The following is a 14,294-nucleotide window of genomic DNA, read 5'->3' on the forward strand; positions in this document are numbered from 1 at the left end:
AGCTCACGGGCAGTGATACGGGATCCGGCCATCCAAAATTGCCCTCATACATTTCAAACCAAATTTGAATAAACTAGACAAATTATATCAAATAATACCAATTTCGCTAAAGTTAGGACATAATTTACATAAAACGGCCTAGATATTTTGACCGTTTAACTAAGAACTAGAAAAAGAAACCTAGGAGGCTAACTTGTAGCGGACAACGACCTCATACGCTTGGCCGCACCACATAGTCGTCCGTGTCGTCGTCGTCCCTCCAACGGTGGAAGGGAAGGGCGTGCCCCCCCCCCTCCCCGAAGCCTTGTTCGGCCGTCGTCTGGTGCTTATGGAGGAGCCGGTCCACTGCCTCTTGTGCGATGCGGAGGGCCGCCGTGGCCAATGCCGACGACGCACGCAATGCTCTTGGCCGGCTTGAATGCGGCGCGGGAAGCGGCATGTCTGTTGAACGGAAAGCGCGAGAAGAGGATTTTGGGTGGGGTAAGGTTGCCGGACGCACGTAGTGGTTTGGATGCCCACAAAGCCCCTCTCCCACCCCCTACTTTGATTCTAGTTTGCAAAAAAAATTATATGTGAAACGGCCCGCGGATGGATACAGGACCGCGTTGAATGACAAAATGCGTTCGGACCATGTAGTATGGACGTATGCGGGTGGTTTGAGGGTCCATATTGGGGATGCCCTGTGGCAAGTTATATTTTTCACAAACTTCAAGGTACGACTTTCACTATACATGGTTTTAATTAAAAAATGCTTTGAAGATTAGTATAAAAATATGTGGCACACATTATTTTGTAGTCTCAAGTAAAATATCTCACATGATAAATTTCTATACTCTCATACATGCTATTATAGTTCTCAAAGTTTCAAAACTTTGACTACAGGCGGCTTATGTTTCTATGCAAAATTTCAGGGCCTTTTTGGTTCAAAGGATTTTTCATAGAATTGTCCGAGGACTAGAGTCCTACGATTTTTATTTCTGCATTGATCTTTCATTCATAGGATTGAATCCTATACAATTTTTCTCTAAGGAACCATATGTACTACTACATTCCATAAGAAATCTAGTATTCACCTAAAGATCTAAGAAAAAATATTTTATTTTTTCTGTGATGCAATCAAATATATTCAAATCTTATAGGACTAGGATCCAAATCAATCAACATGACATTCCCACTGTTTGTTCTTTCTATTCGTGCGTTTTTTACAGTCTCATCCAGCATGCAAGAGACAACATGTGAGGGTTTTTTTGCGGGGAAGGCTAAATTTCGTGTTTTGGCCCTTTTCTGAAACCTATTCGAGATTTAACCCTACTTTAAAAAAAATTCGAGATCTGACCCTTTTGCTACCGTCAGGGGCCATAGCGGTAGGGTATAACAGCCTACCACCAAGGTCTCTGGCAGTAGGGTTGCATGCCCTACCGCCAAAAACCTCTTAAGTATTGAACACAATATGTGCTCGTGCCTACCGCCAATCACTTTGATGGTAGGGTTGTGCAGGCTACCGTCAGCCCGGTTGGTGGTAGCGATGTTATCTACCGCCAAAGTCCCTAGCGGTAAGCTGTTAGACCCTACCGCCATGGACTCTGGCGGTAGCAAAAGGGTCACATCTTGAATTTTTTTCAAACTAGGGTCAAATCTTGAATAGGTTTCAGAAAAGGGTTAAAACATAAAAATTTGCCTCAGGGGACAACGTGTGAGGTTAGAGCCACGTGTCAGTGTTACGCTGGATTATTTTTATTACCTGTTACACCTGTACTTGTTTTTGCTGACGAGCTGCTTTTAATATTGTCGCCAACCAACGCGGCAGTGGATACATAACAAGAAGAGACCTTGCGCGCACACACACCATATACGCAGAGCGATGTGCACCAGCTAGCTAGCACCCACAGACGCGCCAAACCAGAATCAGTTCACTCTACCTGTACATAGCCAGAGGGCGAATACATCCGTCCGTGCCGTGGAGCGAGGCCGCCCGGCCATGACGACGTACAGGGTGTGCTGCTTCCTGCGGCGGTTCCGGCCGGCGTCCAACGAGCCGTCGGAGGCCATCGGCGACGTGTTCGAGGCGTACGCCGGCGCCGACGGCGGCAGCGGCGCGCTCGGGGAGGAGGCGCTCAGGAGGTTCCTCCGGGAGGTGCAGGGGGAGGCCGGCGACGACGACGTCGAGGCGGCAGCGAGGGAGGTCCTGGCCTTCGCGGCGGAGCACCGGCTGCTCAAGAAGGGCGGCGGGCTCACCGTCGAGGGCTTCCACCGGTGGCTCTGCAGCGACGCCAACGCCGCCCTCAATCCTCGCCGTGGGGTAAGCTCGCCACCTGCCTAGTGCCTACACCTCTATCCATCCGCCGGTACTAATCAAAACTGTTATCTTCTTCCTTAAAAAATGTCAGAGAGAACTTTTCCAAGGAAACAGCTTCTACGATTTTCCATGCTTTGAATTGCACAAAGATCCTGAAATATTTTTCTACTGGTAAATTACATAAACTTGGTTCTCTGCGGTGCCATCGAGTGTTCTAAACATGTTGGTTAATAGTGGGCTGACTAATTTATTTCTCTGTTTAAAATCACTTATGCTGATTGATTGATTGCTGGTCAGATATGGCTAGGCCAGTAACAAAGTCGAGTAGATCATGATTTTATAAAGAATTGGGGTGGTTTTTGCAAACATGATTCAGCTCCTCCATTTATGTCAACACGGTGCACCAGAGTCATAAATTGAGTCACGAGTACTGTTGATAAACAGGTTAGGCACATGTGCAATGTCCCTCGTGTATGGATCATACAGCAGCTTGTGCGATGTCCCCCATGCTAGAGAGTGACACCAAAATTAGGATCTTTCCGCATACTAGCTCTAACTAGCCACAAGGGTTTCTGTCTTTTGTTTCTGCTTCTCTCGGTTATTTGGCAGAGAGACCTAGCTAGTACATTTAGTAATCATCATCATGAGAATTGTTTTTCTTTTCTCGGAAATTATGCGATTGATTGATTGATTGATTGAAGGGCATCTCTTGTGTAAACTTGATAGAGAATCTGTCAAATCTTAGTTATGAAATACGAGTCAGGCCATACAAGCCGTAGGATTTAGATTCCATGCCAATTAGGTAGGTGAACATTCTAAAATTCGTGTGCGATGATATTGCAAGAACTACACAGCTACATTTCTAATTCTTGAAACTACACAGAGTTCTGCACAACTTTAAATTTCATGATATGCATGTAACTCTATCAGTTCAGAGCTAAAACTACTTTATAGTCGAATAAGGATCAGCAGAGTTCTTAAGCTTATCTGCTCTTGTTGGACGAGGGATAATGTTCCGCTTATATACAAGCAAACACTTTACACTTTGCAGCAGTTTCGACCCGCTGGCAGTGAATAAAGCTATCAAAATTGGACCACTTCCCACGTTTCCGCAAACATTTACATGTATATATAGATTCAAGCTTTTTCTAAAAAGCATCACTAAAACGATCATGCATGCAACATGTGAGGTTAAACAACTAAAGGACAGGAGGTGTAGGTGCTTAGTGAACTAAATCACCTGCCCCCACGCTTTGAGCTAGTGTTATTGGTTGCCTAACTCACTATGTCTAGTGATTATTTGTTTATCAAAAAGTGCCCTGATGAAATGGGATGTTGATCACATTATTAGAGCGTCCTTAAACAGGTACGTACATCTATTTCCGTCTAGAAAAACAAGTCAATATAAAAGCATCAAATAAGAATTCAGTCAACACCGCAGCATGAATGATTCGATGGACATGCTTGGATACCAAGCTCGTCATCTGTGTAGAATTTTATGGGTCTCACATGGTCTGGTCTTGAAGTGTGGGCGGGTTTGTTATTGGACATACATGATCTAGCTGCAACTGCTCTTGGAACAGAGTGATAAAGAACGAAGAAAATATATTATATCATTATTGTTCAGTTAGCTACAGACCAAAATAGCATTCGTCTATAAACTTGAATACGTGCTAGAGAAAAGCATGACCCTTCAACTTTGTTGAACTCGGTATACAGTTTTCCTTTTTTACATGGACCAAAAAAACGAATATACACGTAAAGCTCCCATTAAACCACCTACATTATTAGGTAGCCAACATTTCCTCCCAGACTTCATTCGCGAGATATTTGTCCAACCAAACTATCATATATACTGAACCATGACCGGTGAGCTAAAGCAAAAGTCTGCCTAAAAAATGCTGGAAATAACTTATTTCAGCTCTCGTGTTATTCTTTCTTTTTTGCGGAATGAATTAATTGTTCAATAGCGATGTTTGGGTGCCCCACTTATATGTGTAGATCCTTGGCTAAATTATTGGCTTGGTTAACATTTCCTCAGAAACATTCTTTCCTCAACCACCAAAGCTATTTAAGTCCCAGAGAGAATTAATTTGTTGGAAAATATCATGACTTGTTCAGTACTCCCTTCATTTCAAAATATAGTGCGCCCGCGCTTCCCGAGGTCCAACTTTGACCATAAATTTAACCAACGAGACTAACTGCGGCGGGAGAAAAAAATATATAATTGAAAACTTCTTTCGAATACGAATTCACTGATATAATTTTTGCTCCCGCCGCAATCGGTCTTGATAGTTAAATTTACGGTCAAAGTTGAAACACGGGGATAGAGGAAGCACTACATTGTGGAATGGAGGGAGTAGTATATAGCACAGAAATCAAATCATATGAATTTAAGTATTTAGGTGGCCCATATAGAATGTTTGGACGGTTGTGTGCGTGGATCCGTCGATCGGCCCGACTCTGACCTGTCCGATGTGGACGTATGATTGCGTATTATTGGACGTATTTGGTAGCTGCAACCGTACTTTCCTCTTGGCCGTATATACGCCTATCTCACAGTTGGTACCGGGGAGCTATCTCACAGTTGGATTATTTACCGAATTTGGTGCGTGCGTGCAGGTTCACGATGACATGGGGCTGCCGCTGTCGCACTACTTCATCTACACGGGCCACAACTCGTACCTGACCGGGAACCAGCTGAGCAGCGGGTGCAGCGAGGCGCCCATCGCCAAGGCCCTCCGCGACGGCGTCAGGGTCATCGAGCTCGACCTCTGGCCCAACGCCGCCAAGGACGACGTCGAGGTCCTCCACGGCAGGTACCAGTTGCACGCATGAACTTTTTATTTTCACTTGCACTTGTTGGTAAAAAATCGGCTACCGGACGACACTCGGGCTCGGCATACACCCCTGAAAAAATTGATGGGTCATTCAATCGTCCGCAATCCGATGGAAAACGAAACAAGAACAAACACATGATTAGATGTCGATCGATGATGATGAGGCTGAAGACAACGTCTACTTCATCCAGAGAAAACGTGATCAAAGATGACAGCATGTTTTTTGGCACGTTTTGGTGTTCTGAATGACACCAGGGCCAGCTTAAGCCTAATGGTGTGAACCTCTTAAAAGGTGAAAGTGAAGTTTCTTTTTCTTGAGAACAATTGACAATGAAGAGTTTTATTTGCTGAGAACAAGTGAAAGCGAAGTTTTTTATTTTTTGACAAGTAAGTGAAGACGATTTTTTTATAGAGAACTTTGATGTACTTTATTATTGATCAACAACGACGTTCAGGGAACTATATTACAGGATCATGTTGAAATGGCCAGAGATCAATGTTGACGTAGGCCCAACTTACCATAGAATTAATCCAATTACAGGTCCAAGTTACGGAATGTTTTGGGGGATTCACCGTCGACTAGATCGGAGATAGAGTGCATGGTCACCACGAACGGCCGGTGACGGCGACCGATGGCGGTGGCCGTTGTGGCAAACCTTTGACCAGCGACGTGACGTGGATTTGCGTTTTGTAGGACATGGACGTCGCCGGTGGACCTAATGAAATGCCTGGAGACCGTCAAGGAGCACGCCTTCGTCTCCTCCCCATACCCCGTTATCCTCACCCTCGAAGATCACCTCACTCCGCATCTTCAAGCCAAAGTAGCAAAGGTATGTTCCCCGGATTCCCCAATACCATACTGGCCTTTTCCTCATCTGCACTCTTCAGCTCCGAAATTCATGGGGAGATTTGATAATTAAAAAAATGCCAAAACTTAGTTTTGTCTTATTTTCCTCTTTGCGGTGAACCTTAGTTTGTCTTCGATAAAATGTCATGCCTTATCAAAGGCCAGATTAAGCTGGAGCATTTTAAAAATGTTTTATTTATGGGAGTTATATTTTGGACCTGAATATCCTGCCAACGTCAGATTTTTAGGCAAGACAAATCGAACATTTTTTCATGGCAGGTTATGTTTGTCGAAGATGGCAAGTTTAATTCGCAAGCATGAAAATCCGGCTCAGTTCATTTTTATTTATTTTTACCAGGAAATGTCGTGCTTGCAAACTAAATTTGCCATCCTCACGCCAATATAGATTGCCATAAAAAACGTTCGGTTTGCCATGCCTAAAAATCTAACGTCGGATTTTGGCATTCCAATATATTTTTGGGAGAAAAAGTTTAAAACAGTATCTGAAGAGCATTGAATTTCCCTGCAATTTTTGGAGGATCGATGATGACAATGCGTGTTTGATCATGTCGCAGATGATCAAGGAGACATTTGGGGACTTGCTCCACCTCTCGGAGTCCGAGGCAATGCCCGTATTCCCTTCCCCCGAGGACCTCAGGGGCAAGATCATCATATCAACCAAACCGCCAAAAGAGTACCTTGAAACCAAGAGTAGCAAGGAGGAGGCCCAAAATGGTAGCGCGGAGGAGGAGAGTGTGTGGGGGGACGAGATTCCCGACAACAAGGCTCAGGTTGCTACTGCTCGCCAGGTATTCTCTTTTACTTGGCATGGTCTCCATTCTGCAGTACTTGCCCTTTATTATCTTTCTACGTGTGGAAAATATGAAATATATAAGTAATGATATAGTTTTGACAAAATATATAACTAAATCATAAACAAGATTCAAGGTTTTACCTTCTAGTAGCAATCTTGTGACAAAATTTACCCCGTTTTGTTTCCTTTTGCGACATTTTACCTTGAGTTGCGGCTTTGTGATGACTATTGCCCTATTTCATTATTTTTTGCAAACTAACAAGACAAATGCATGTGTCGGGAAGATGTGACAACCGACTAGACAGTCAGATCCAGTTTTTCAGTTCGGTGAAAATAATAAAATTAGGTAAAATCTGCGACAAGATAAAAAATGTAGCAAGACTTTTCTTTAATAGTGTGAAATCTCTTAGAAAGTCGCAACCCAGGGGTAAAAAGTGGAATTTACTTAAATTATTACATTGGTCTAAAAATTATTGGAAGCCTAAAATACAGTGATGAAATGTCACAAGTTTTGCACTAGAACAGACTAAATATATTCAGGTCTATGATGTAACAGCTGTGAATCCGATGTGCAGGTTTCAGAGAAGGACAACTACCGGTATGTGGAAGAGGATGAAGAGATGGAGAAGAAGGTACAACTGGGGGTTAACGGGGAGTATAAAAGTCTCATCTCAATCAGCCTCACCCGGAGAAAGCACGACATGGATCAGGATCTCAAGGTTGATCCCGAGAAAGTGTCTCGGATGAGCTTGGGGGAGGCGGCATACGAGAAGGCCACCATTACTCATGGATCTGAAATTATAAAGTGAGATGAATTTAAGTGTCTTTTTGTATGACATTTTGTTTCTTCAACCCTTGCTGAATAAAATTGAAGTTAATACGATAGATTAACAAATCTTCGGTAATTTTCTTTCAGGTTTACACAGAGGAACTTGCTACGGATTTTCCCAAAGACAACGCGCATTACTTCATCCAATTACAATCCACTGATGGGATGGAGATATGGAGCTCAGATGGTTGCAGCAAACATGCAGGTAGCATCTATCACTTTCTTCCGGCTTCTGCAGTATTGATCTTATTTGTTTAAAAAACTGAGTTTACCGAAACTAATGTGTTGCCCCATTTGACTTTGAAATTTTCTGACATTCCGCAGGGCCATGGAAGGAAACTATGGCTGACTCAAGGGATGTTCCGGGCAAATGGCGGTTGTGGTTATGTGAAAAAGCCTGATTTTCTTATGAACACGGATAAAATGTTTGACCCTAGATCCAAACTACCAGTGAAGACAAGGCTCAAGGTGAAGTGATTTTTATTTTATTTCCTTTATGACGAACCACACGAACAAAAATTACCACACACCGTGCTAAATTGCTGCCAGTATGCAATACTTTCTATTTGCCGGATTTGCTACAGTAACTTCAGTATGTAACTTGTTTTCTTCTCAATGCTGCTGCCATCTGAAGGTGACTGTCTACATGGGAGACGGATGGCGATTCGACTTCCGCAAGACGCATTTCGACAAGTGCTCGCCACCAGACTTTTATGCAAGGGTCAGTCCTTGCCTCGTGCATCAGATAATTGATCAGTGAGATGAAATGTGATGTAGTTACTTACTGAAGAAATGTATGTCTAACGTCTGAAAAATAAGTGCAGGTGGGTATAGCAGGAGTGGTTGCAGACACAATGATGAAGGAGACCAAGGTGATCATGGACAACTGGATACCGACGTGGGACCACGAGTTCGAGTTCCCGCTGTCCGTGCCAGAGCTCGCGTTGCTGCGCGTCGAGGTGCACGAGTCCGACAACCACCAGAAGGACGACTTCGCCGGCCAGACCTGCCTGCCGGTGTGGGAGCTCCGGTCTGGGATACGCTCCGTCAGGCTCTACGCCCGCGACGGCGAGGCGCTGCGCTCGGTAAAGCTGCTTATGCGCTTCGAGTTTTCATAGAGGATCGAGCTCGCGGGCGTTTCCCTGTTGATCCTGGCGATGTTGGTGGTGTGTGTAAAAAGATTGGAAATTTTTGTTCGTTGGTGCCTCTGTCATTGTGCGCGTGCTCGTGCTGTATATGATGTGATTAGAACTCAATGTGCGACTATTGTTTGTCATTGGGTGTTTGTTGAGTGAGCCAATGAAAGATCAAAGATTGTTCCGCTAGTATACCAAGGACAGTACTCAAGCGAACACAAAGGCTGAATTCAGTGTTGCAAGTTCTCTGGCTCTCTGCTGCATATCCACATAACTTCTGAAACGCCTAGATTAGTTTACAAACAAAGATTATCTTATGCTCATGAGTTGCAGAAAAATTAGGAGATTGATATTATGCAAACGAAGTATTCTAGAATAAAGATATTCTGCAAACGAAGTCATGCGTATCTCGCTGATCTGTTTACAAAATCCTAGCCAAGTTCCTTATTTCTAGAAATATGTTAATGGAGTTGATATGAAACGACTTTGTGGTTTGCAAGGTTAAGGGGGAGTGTTCCTGAATGACAACCTGTTTACGATCCTTGGATCTTTGACATTGCATTCTTTTCCTTTTATGATTATGAATTGTTTTTTTTTTGACGTGAACAGCAGGAGCTCTGCCTTTACATTATAGGAGAAAAGAAGTCACAAGACCAGGGCCGTCTCCAGAAAATTGAGGCCCCGGTGCGAAACACAAATTGAGGCCCTTAATTCTGAAATTTTCATATGCTAACAAACTAACATAAGTAAAGCATACTTTCTTATCTCATATTATGGGCTTGTTTGGGACTGCTCCGCTTCACCAAAATCAGTTTCGCTCCACTAAATTTACTTTGGAGCAGTTTCAAGCAGAAGTTGTAGCACTATTAAAGAGAATGTTTGGCTTCCATCTAGCTCTAGCTTCAAGAATGAGAAATTTGGTGAAAAGGATCTATTTGATTGGTTGAGGGCGGAGAAACGAAGGGGTATCCACTTACTGGTGGCAGTGGTGGGTAATTTCCACTCAACTCCAGCTTCTAGAGTTTTTTAGAGCACCTCCTGAGGAGCTTCATAAAAAACTAGGAGTTGTACCCCAGATTCTAGTATTTTGCGGAGTGGCATATCGTGGAGCTATCCCTGTTTGGCTTGTGTTTTGCGGAGCAGAGTTGAATTTTAAGGAGCAGAGCAGTCCCAAGCAGGCCCTATATCAGTGCTAAAAGTCCAAAGGTTGCAAAATCCAGGTTGCTCGAGGTAGTAATTTTAAGCGCAATTAACTAATCACAAAAAAAATATAAATTCGGTACCCTACGTTATTTCATCAAACTAAGCACTTCAAAAACTACAAAACTAACTCACCTCACCCTGCCATCATGAACCGAGCTGCACCACTCTCCCGCGATGCTGAGGTGTACTGGATTGTGCCTCCTAACCCCAAGCCCGAAGAGAGAAATCAAAGCTCAATCACCACGCCCTGCCATGCTGTCTAAACAGAAGAGATACATAGTTTGAGGAAAATTGACGCGGGAGTGGTGAATAGAAGGAGCGCGGACTAGATACCAAAACATCAGACTGAAGCACAATAGATTTTTTTTTTTTGAAGATGAGCACGGCTACTGTCTACCATTGGTGTAAGAATTGCCTGAAACCCAAATCCTAGATGTAAAATATACTGTACACGATAATTTAGGATAAGGAATTATAAAAAGGTGCTTTAGATCTTACGTACGGATGAGTGAGGAGACCTGGGGGAGTCAATACGCCATGCCGCCATGGCCAGGCTCGATCCGCCTTCAACGTTGGTCCACTGCCATCCGCCATTCCGTGGGGAGGAGGGGAGATCAGACGTGAGGCACTTCTGGGGGAGGAGAAGAGGCGGCGAACGATCGAGACACGAGGAGGGAAGGCGGCGCTCAGATTGCCGATTTCTCGGGGCGTGCGACAGCTCGCATCAGATCAGGCTGATGAACCGGGGCGGGATTTCTCGGCCGAGTTGGTTTTTTTTACATGACGGTGTGTTGGTTTCCTTGATCGAGGGCCTCGGGATTTTGGGGGCCTCGTGCGATCCCAGTTAATCCCTTTGATACGTCGGGCACGTGGGCCAGGTGCTACCTGGCCGGACGCTCTCAACGACTGACGTTTATCCCTATCCACTCGCGTCTACGTCCTTCATCCTCAATCCCCTTCATCCGCCACCGCCACCACGCCTCGCTAGACACCCCCGCCTTCGCCCTAACTTGAACTGGCCGTAGTAACCCACCTCTGTCACCCTGAGAATGTATCCTGTGCAACGCCTCAACTCATGCACCAGATGCACCAATGGCCCATGACCCGTCAGATTAAAAATAAAGGGACAGGATCCATCTTCCGTGTGGGCTGCTGGAACATTTACAGAAAGGACCTTGTAGTGTCGCTGAATACTTCGACGTTCGAGTACTGCGAAGCGTTTACGACAAGTCCACGACTCGGTCGTCTTCTCTTTCTCTTGCCCTTTTGTATCACACGATCTAGAGGTAGGACATTTTGCTCGGTCTCTCCATCTCCTCTACCACTCGAGGTTCCTCTTTGGCTTGCACCGATGACCTCTGCCTATTGAAGCTCCGGTAGCTGTCGTATCATCTAAATCGGCCACGCACACTGAAGTTCTTTTTGCAGCAGGCCGGCGGCGGCTCGTTGAGAGTGCTTCAATGTGGTCCATCTGTAGAAGCTCTTCTATTTGGAAACAAATGGGAATGGAAAGTGTGAAACTGAACTTTGTGAAACCAATACTAGTTGTACATTGTAGCAATCCTCTAAAGTAATGCCCTTGTTGGGTGCTGCTCTAGTTTTTTTGACAGAAAGACTGTAAGGGAACCCCCTACAGTATAATTGGTGCAACAACCCCAAATTGCAAGTACCATGCCTTGAACCTGGGTGGGTGGAAAGGCATCAGCCCCTTCCAACCACTAGGCTATGCCTTAGTCTACGGTGCTGCTCTAGTTAGTAGCTTAGCTTAGTTGTTTTGTTCTCTGCAACTTAAAAATACTGTTCATGAGGCTATGATGTTTGAACAACAGTGCTTAATAATTTCCCTGGAAGCTGTATTAAATCCGTAGACATGTACACATTGTATATGTGAAGTTTCTTAGGACCAACACTTCATTTGATTTTATGGTTCGTCACCTGAACCACACAGTTTTGTTAGGTATATAACAGTTTCAAGTTGCTAGAGAGGAACCTGGGATTAGGATTCTTTCCTTTGAGGTTTGCATTTCATGTAACATATATCAACTTATGAAGAATTAACAAAAAAGGAACAAGAAAAGCTTTAACCTGTTCCAGCAAGTGAGAACAGATTCTTCTAATCGACACTCAAACATGATTTTATTAGTAAGAACCATGATCTGGTACAGAAATCCGGACTAAATATTATTGAATTTTCAGCACTATAAAGATAAATGTTATCCAACCAGCTCACTTTTGTTTTATGCTTTTCTTTTGGATGTACATCAGAAAATAGATGTTATTTATGTTTTTCAAGTCCTCTCTAAATATTCAGTTGCAAGCTTATCTTTTCAAAATATTGTTTGCTCTTCAAGGTAATGTTTGACTTGCATCCAGTTTCTCCTTTTTAGCAATTGAAGATATCTCTTTCAACTGACCAGGAGGTTGCATCGTGATCAAGCTATTTGTGAATGTTGCTGTAAAAAAATGCAGTGTATGTGTAGAGAAACAGTTGCAGATACAAGAGTGACAATGTTAATCTAGAGAGCACATTGTTTCAAAAAAAAAAAAATCTAAAGACCGCATTAGATCTTCTGTTTTAGGAAGGTATGTGTCTACTAGTACAGGAAAGCAGGAGATTGAGATAGGCGATGCGGCAATTTTTTCTGACTCAAGCTTCCTGGTTCAGCAGTAAAAGAGAGGTCAAAGGTAGAACATGACTGGCTCTGGAAGTGTTTTGAATGATTCAGCTGCACTACAAGGTCTAATTTGTAAATGTTCCAGCAGCCCACATAGTAGATGGACTTTGTCCCTTCATTTCCAATCTGACGGCTCATGGGACATTGGCGCACCTGGTGCATAAGTTGGGGCGTTGCACATGATACATTCTCAATCCCCTTCGTCCGCCGCCGCCACCACGCCTCGCTAGACACCTCCGCCTTCGCCCCAACTTGAACTGGCCGTAGTAACCCACCTCTGGCACCCCATCGCTACCCCCCTCTCTCTCTCTCCAGAAAAAAAGATCACATCTATCACATCTGTTTCCCAGCTCGATCCCCTTTGCCTGGTCAATGTTCGATGCTGGAGCTGGCGATGAAGCATGGAGGAGCAGAGGAGCATCGGCGTCGACGCATTGTTCCATCATCTTGCCGGGGTTGTCGTATTCTCTGCTGCCTCCCTGACTCACCGTTCGCGAGCACCCCGCGGCCTCCGGCGCGCTTAGGCCGTCATCGGAGCCTGCAAGCTGTGGCAACCTCCGAGCGCATGGATGCATCGACCTTGAGTAGTGGCCGTCGCTGCCATCCCGTTCATGGCAGACTATTTTTCCTCTCGTATGTGTGCTTTTTTCTCTCATGGTGTGTGTGGATTGTTACGTTTACTAGTTGGGTCATGTCAGGTGGATGGATCTGAGTGCTAGCTGAAGGAAATACGCCCTAGAGGCAATAATAAAGTTATTATTTATTTCCTTATTTCATAATAAATGTTTATTATTCATGCTAGAATTGTATTAACCGGAAACATAATACATGTGTGAATACATAGAAAAACAGAGTGTCACTAATATGTCTCTACTTGACTAGCTCATTGGTCAAAGATGGTTATGTTTCCTAACCATAGACATGAGTTGTCATTTGATAAACGGGATCACATCATTAGAAGAATGATGTGATTGACACGACCCATTCCGTTAGCTTAGCACTTGATCGTTTTAATTTACTGCTATTGCTTTCTTCATGACTTATACATGTTCCTATGACTATGAGATCATGAAACTCCCGATTACCGGAGGAACACTTTGTATGCTACCAAACGTCACAACGTAACTGGGTGATTATAAAGGTGCTCTACAGGTGCCTTCGATGGTACTTGTTCAGTTGGCATAGATCGAGATTAGAATTTTTCACTCCGATTGTCGGAGAGATATCTCTGGGCCCTCTCGGTAATGGACATCACTATAAGCCTTGCAAGCAATGCAACTAATGAGTTAGTTGCGGGATGATGCATTACGGAATGAGTAAGAGACTTGCCGGTAACGAGATTGAGCTAGGTATTGAGATACCGACGATCGAATCTCGGGCAAGTAATATACCGATAACAAAAGAAACAACGTATGTTGTTATGCGGTTTGACCGATAAAGATCTTCGTAAAATATGTAGGAGCCAATATGAGCATCCAGGTTCTGCTATTGTCATGTCTACATAGTTCTCGAACCCGTAGGGTCCGCACGCTTAACGTTCGGTGACGATCGGTATTATGAGTTTGTGTGATTTGATGTACCAAAGGAAGTTCGGAGTCCCGGATAAGATCGGGGACATGACGAGAAGTCTCGAAATGGTCGAGACGTAAAGATC

At 44.1% G+C, this 14,294-nt stretch overlaps 1 protein-coding gene and 1 long non-coding RNA gene across 2 annotated transcripts; one reads left to right on the forward strand and one right to left on the reverse strand.

Annotated features, from left to right (window-relative positions):
- The first annotated feature begins 1,825 nt into the window (after window positions 1-1,825).
- On the forward strand, window positions 1,826-8,954 carry LOC125546549 (phosphoinositide phospholipase C 2-like). Its single transcript, XM_048710775.1, has 9 exons — window positions 1,826-2,299; window positions 4,919-5,115; window positions 5,831-5,966; window positions 6,559-6,792; window positions 7,373-7,602; window positions 7,714-7,831; window positions 7,951-8,094; window positions 8,261-8,347; window positions 8,451-8,954. Exons 1-9 carry the CDS (start codon window positions 1,979-1,981, stop codon window positions 8,742-8,744), a joined length of 1,761 nt encoding a protein of 586 aa, XP_048566732.1. The 5' UTR covers window positions 1,826-1,978; the 3' UTR covers window positions 8,745-8,954.
- Window positions 5,076-10,865, reverse strand: LOC125546559. The gene is made up of 3 exons (XR_007300654.1): window positions 10,468-10,865; window positions 10,098-10,224; window positions 5,076-5,206 (listed from the first exon to the last, which is right to left on the reverse strand). It is a non-coding gene; the product is annotated as an uncharacterized LOC125546559 (long non-coding RNA).
- Between the last annotated feature and the right edge of the window lie 3,429 nt (window positions 10,866-14,294).

Source organism: Triticum urartu, chromosome 1, assembly GCF_003073215.2.
Source record: "Triticum urartu cultivar G1812 chromosome 1, Tu2.1, whole genome shotgun sequence".
NCBI classification, from domain to species: Eukaryota; Viridiplantae; Streptophyta; class Magnoliopsida; order Poales; family Poaceae; genus Triticum; species Triticum urartu.